The sequence below is a fragment of the Lycium ferocissimum genome, chromosome 2 (genome assembly GCF_029784015.1).
Source record: "Lycium ferocissimum isolate CSIRO_LF1 chromosome 2, AGI_CSIRO_Lferr_CH_V1, whole genome shotgun sequence".
NCBI classification, from domain to species: domain Eukaryota; kingdom Viridiplantae; phylum Streptophyta; class Magnoliopsida; order Solanales; family Solanaceae; genus Lycium; species Lycium ferocissimum.
The window spans coordinates 26,292,136-26,296,817 of NC_081343.1; the positions used below are offsets into that span (position 1 = coordinate 26,292,136).

The 4,682-nt window shown below is 36.1% G+C and overlaps 2 protein-coding genes across 2 annotated transcripts; both read left to right on the plus strand.

The window, feature by feature from the left end:
- The first annotated feature begins 645 nt into the window (after window positions 1-645).
- LOC132047470 (probable LRR receptor-like serine/threonine-protein kinase At3g47570) lies at window positions 646-1,179 on the plus strand. The gene has a single exon (XM_059438512.1). It carries the CDS (start codon window positions 646-648, stop codon window positions 1,177-1,179), a length of 534 nt encoding a protein of 177 aa, XP_059294495.1.
- A 249-nt stretch (window positions 1,180-1,428) lies between these two features.
- Window positions 1,429-4,464, plus strand: LOC132034333 (receptor kinase-like protein Xa21). Its single transcript, XM_059424650.1, has 2 exons — window positions 1,429-3,695; window positions 3,870-4,464. Exons 1-2 carry the CDS (start codon window positions 1,451-1,453, stop codon window positions 4,211-4,213), a joined length of 2,589 nt encoding a protein of 862 aa, XP_059280633.1. The 5' UTR covers window positions 1,429-1,450; the 3' UTR covers window positions 4,214-4,464.
- Window positions 4,465-4,682: the final 218 nt, after the last annotated feature.

Genomic DNA, 4,682 nt, shown 5'->3' on the forward strand with positions numbered 1-4,682 from the left:
ACAATTTTTGTTAAACAATTATTCAGAAAACCATTTTTTTCTAAAACTTTCTTCATAATAGTCATCCAAACAAAAATTAAAAATGTCTTCCAAAAGCCGTATACTACACTTTCCACCCTTTGCAAAATTATCAATCACATTCAAATATATTAATCCTATATCTTTTATAAAAGAAAAAATAACTCACAATAACATACGCGACAGTTTGTACATTGCAATAATCCCATAATAGTGTGGGGCAGAAAGTTCAAGCAACAATCATAGCCTAAGCTTGATTCATATTGACTTTGCTGGGAACAATATAAAGGAAGGCCATTTCTTTCTAATATACTACTAATATGTAGACGGACTTATGTTCCGTTTTTTCAACTACCCGAGGAATGTGGAACAAGTTCTTTTGCTACTTATTGGTGCACTTTAATAAGTTGTCACATTTCCGCTATCGTCGCCTAATTTTTTGTATGAAAAATGATCGAATTTCCTTTTCAATTTTTTTTTTTTTTTTTTTTAAATCTGGGTGCTATATAATGGATCAACTTTGAACTTTAGCAAGACCACACAAATCCAATATCAAGTACCACACAAATCCAATATCAAGTATTCTCTTGAACCAATCTATTTCCAGTGCATACTATAGTACCGCATATGGAGAAGCACATTTTCTTCATGATTCTTCTCTTTATGGTTACATATTTCTCCGTTTCTATATCGGTTGCTTCCTCAAATGAGACTAACCAAGAATTCCTACTAGCTTTCCAAAATCTTGTTACAAGTCCCAGTCTCTTTTTGGCCAAGAACTGGACCAGGGATATTTCTTTTTGCTCTTGGTTTGGTGTCACTTGCAATTTAAAAAAGCAAAGGGTTGTGGCCTTGGCTCTTCCTAATTTGCAACTTGAAGGCACAATTTCCCAATCCTTGACAAATTTGTCTTTTCTCAAAGAGCTCAACCTTGGGAACAACAACTTCCATGGTGGCATCCCTTATGGCATTGGCCACTTGCCTTGCTTGCGAGTGCTTGATGTCCAAAACAATCAGCTCCAAGGAACTGTCCCGACAAGTTTGTTTCAACACCAGAGAATACGCGTAATTTCATTAGCTTGCAATAAACTCAGTGGTTCAATGTTGAAAGAGACATGGAATGCACTGGAGCTCAGAGTCTTCGGATCTCACAAACAATAGCCTCAGAGGTCAAATTCCTCCTTCTATTGGAAATGCCACAAAGTTGACGAAATTGAGGTTGTCCGGGAATAGAATCAACGACAACATTCCAAAGGAGATTGGTAATCTAAGCTAACTTGCAGAGTTGTCATTGGCCGATAACCAATTATTTGGTCCCATTCCTGCAACACTTTTTAATATTTCATCGCTCCTTGCCTTACATCTGCAAAAAAATAGCCTGTCTGGCCCTCTCTTGCTTGATGAAGGGCACACTTTTTCAAATCTAAAGTTTATGAGATTATATGGCAATCAAATTTCTGGTCACATTCCTTCTAACATTTACCAACTCACAGAGCTCAAAGTTCTATCCATATCTCTCAACAACATAACTGGAGAGATACCCACAAATATTGGTTGTCTAGCCAAGCTCGAGGCATTCCATATTGGATATAACAAAATAAATGGGATTGTTCCCCTTTCATTGGGCAATATTTCAACTCTGCAGTATCTTAGTTGTCCAAACAATCACATAGAAGGGCCAATTCCTCGAGAATTAGGGAAACTATCAAACTTGAGGTTGTTAGATTTTCAAGAAAATTATAATCTTATCGGTGAAATTCCAAAGGATGTTTTCAACATTTCTTCTATGGAAGTTATTTCCTTGAATTTAAACAACCTCTCTGGTAGAATTCCAGCCACTACAGGTCTTCATCTTCCGAACCTTAAGGAGCTTTACTTGGCACACAATCAGATCGAGGGGCAAATTCCACCATTCATAACAAATGCTTCCAAGCTTTCTGAGTTGGTGCTAGCTGCAAACATTTTCACTGGAAACATTCCTAATAATTTGGGATCTCTTCGTGAGCTGGAAGGATTGTTCCTAGTAGATAATCAACTCATCAGTGAACCAAGTAAACATGAGTTATTATTCTTAAATTCATTGGTGAACTGCAGGATGTTGCAATATCTATCGGTGGGTCACAATCCGTTAAATGGAATTTTTTCCAATTTTGTTGGGAATCTTTCATCTACCATTGAATACTTTGAAGTAGCAAATGCAGGAATCAATGGCTCCATACCCAAAGGCATAGGCAACATGAGCGGTCTATTGATGCTGGACTTTCAGAAAAACAACTTGATGGGGAGTATTCCTTCAGAGGTTAGTAAGCTTAAGAAACTCCAAGGGCTATATCTGAATAACAATAAATTGCAAGGAAATATTCTAGAGGCAGTATGTCAATTATCTAATTTGGTTCAATTGACTTTGTATGCTAATGAGCTCACTGGCGTGATCCCAGAAAATATAGGAAATCTAAGCATGCTACAAAAACTTTGGTTGGGTTCCAATAAATTTGAATCAAAGTTACCTCTGAGTCTTTGGCAAATGACCGGTCTTCTTCATCTAAACATTTCACGGAATTCTATACAAGGGGAAGTTCAACAACATATCGGAGAACTAAAGGCCATTGTGGTACTAGATCTTTCTAGTAACAACTTTTCAGGCATGATACCAAGCAGAATAGGGGACCTCGAAAACATGCAATATCTTTCCCTATCAAACAACTCCTTTTTGGGTTCAATTCCATTATCTTTTGCAAACTTGATAAGTGTGGAATTTATGGATCTGTCATTAAATTCCATTTCAGGCACTATTCCTAAGTCATTGGAAAAACTTTCACACCTTAAAAGTATTAATGTTTCATTTAATGATTTAGAAGGTGAAATACCCAGTAGTGGTATGTTTGCGAATTTCACTTCGCGATCTTTCAAAGGGAATAGAGGTCTATGTGGAATGCACTTTTTGGCAGTTCCTGCTTGCGCTATCACCAATCCTAGACATCATGCAAAGTCTAGGCTTATGCCAATTGTTACCCTGGTAGTTTCTTCATCCTTCCTGATATTTTTATTGGTCTCAATTTGGATAATGAAACAACAAAGGAAAGGAAAGTCAAAAGATGTAGAAAAGGTACCAAGTATCACGACTTATCCATTGATTTCTTATCGCGAGATTCAACGTGCAACAAACAATTTTGATGTATCAAATTTAATTGGTGTGGGAGGTTCTAGCTCGGTGTATAAAGGCACATTATCAAATGGAATGGTGGTGGCAATAAAGGTTCTGGACATGCAAAACGAGGAAGGTGCTAAAAGATTTGACACTGAATGTGAAGTGATGAGAAATGTTAGACACAAAAATATTATTACATTAATTACTACTTGCTCTGGCAAATACGTAAGAGCCTTTGTCTTGCAATATATGCCCAATGGGAGTCTTGAGGATTGGTTGTACAAAGAAGAGTGCCACTTGAATCTCCATCAAAGAGTCATCATAATGCTTAATGTGGCTGTGGCAATTGAGTATCTACACCATGGTTATGACACTCCAATAGTTCATTGCGATCTAAAGCTAGCCAACGTTCTTCTGAATGAAGATATGGTGGCTCATGTTGGTGATTTTGGCATCTCTAAAATCTTAGCGGTAAGCAAGGTCATGACACATACAGAGACATTGGGCACTCTTGGTTACATTGCACCAGGTACACTAGTCTCTTCTTTTTATGTATTTTAATGAAACCTTTCTGTTGAATTTTATTTGTCTTACTTAAACCCTTGAAAATTTTAGAACTAAATAAAATTTTGTCTTTGTTAGAATAGAATTATTGTTATAGTTCAAATAAGTAATTATTTTGTTTTATTTTTGTTCTTCTAAGAATATGGCTCAGAAGGAAGGGTGTCCACTAGTGGTGACGTTTATAGTTACGGCATCATGTTGATAGAGGTATTGACAAAAAGAAGACCAACACATGAAGAGATATTCAATGAAAATTCCGATTTGAGGCAGTGGATAAGACGAGCATTTCCAAGGACTGTGGCCAAAGTTGTTAATGCTAATATTTTTCATGAGAAAGAACATATGACTTCCCAATGTGAAACCTGTATAGACACCATGATAGAGTTGGCTTTAGACTGTACAAAGAAAAAGCCAGAATCGAGGATAACCATGAAAGATGTTGTCAAGAGGCTTACCAAAATCAAGAACACATTGGAGACATAGAAGTTCGAATCTCTGAAAATGGTGTTCTTTCGGAACTGCAAGTTAATATGTTTTTTTTTTCTTTTTTCGTTTACCTAGTCTTCTTAGTAAAATCATCCCTACCTACTTAGAGTACTCCTGTAATGTGTAATGTATGTATTCAGAGTGTTGCATTTCCTAATTTTATAATTCCTATTTGAATGGTTTTTATTTTGATTTGGAGACTTTTCTTTTGCTAGTAATTATGGTATGAATGCTTGAATAAATCACAAATATGATGAAGGTGTTTGATTACACTATTTTTTTCTTTGCGTTTGCAAGATTCCAAATATCTCTTCCATCGCTTTTACTCCCTCCTTCATATTTTTGATTCACTACTTTCCGGACAATTGTGTATAAGTGTTACATTCAAATAAAACATTAGGTGGTGTGTTCCTCATTTACGAATAAGGAACTTGATATAAACATCCATAATATATAAAATATGTTG

Bases quoted from the DNA above. Each gene is read 5' to 3' on its own strand.
- LOC132047470 (XM_059438512.1), top strand. From the start codon at position 646: ATGGAGAAGCACATTTTCTTCATGATTCTTCTCTTTATGGTTACATAT.
- LOC132034333 (XM_059424650.1), top strand. From the start codon at position 1,451: ATGAGATTATATGGCAATCAAATTTCTGGTCACATTCCTTCTAACATT. The intron at 3,696-3,869 runs GTACACTAGTCT...TGTTCTTCTAAG, and splicing joins TCTTGGTTACATTGCACCAG to AATATGGCTCAGAAGGAAGG.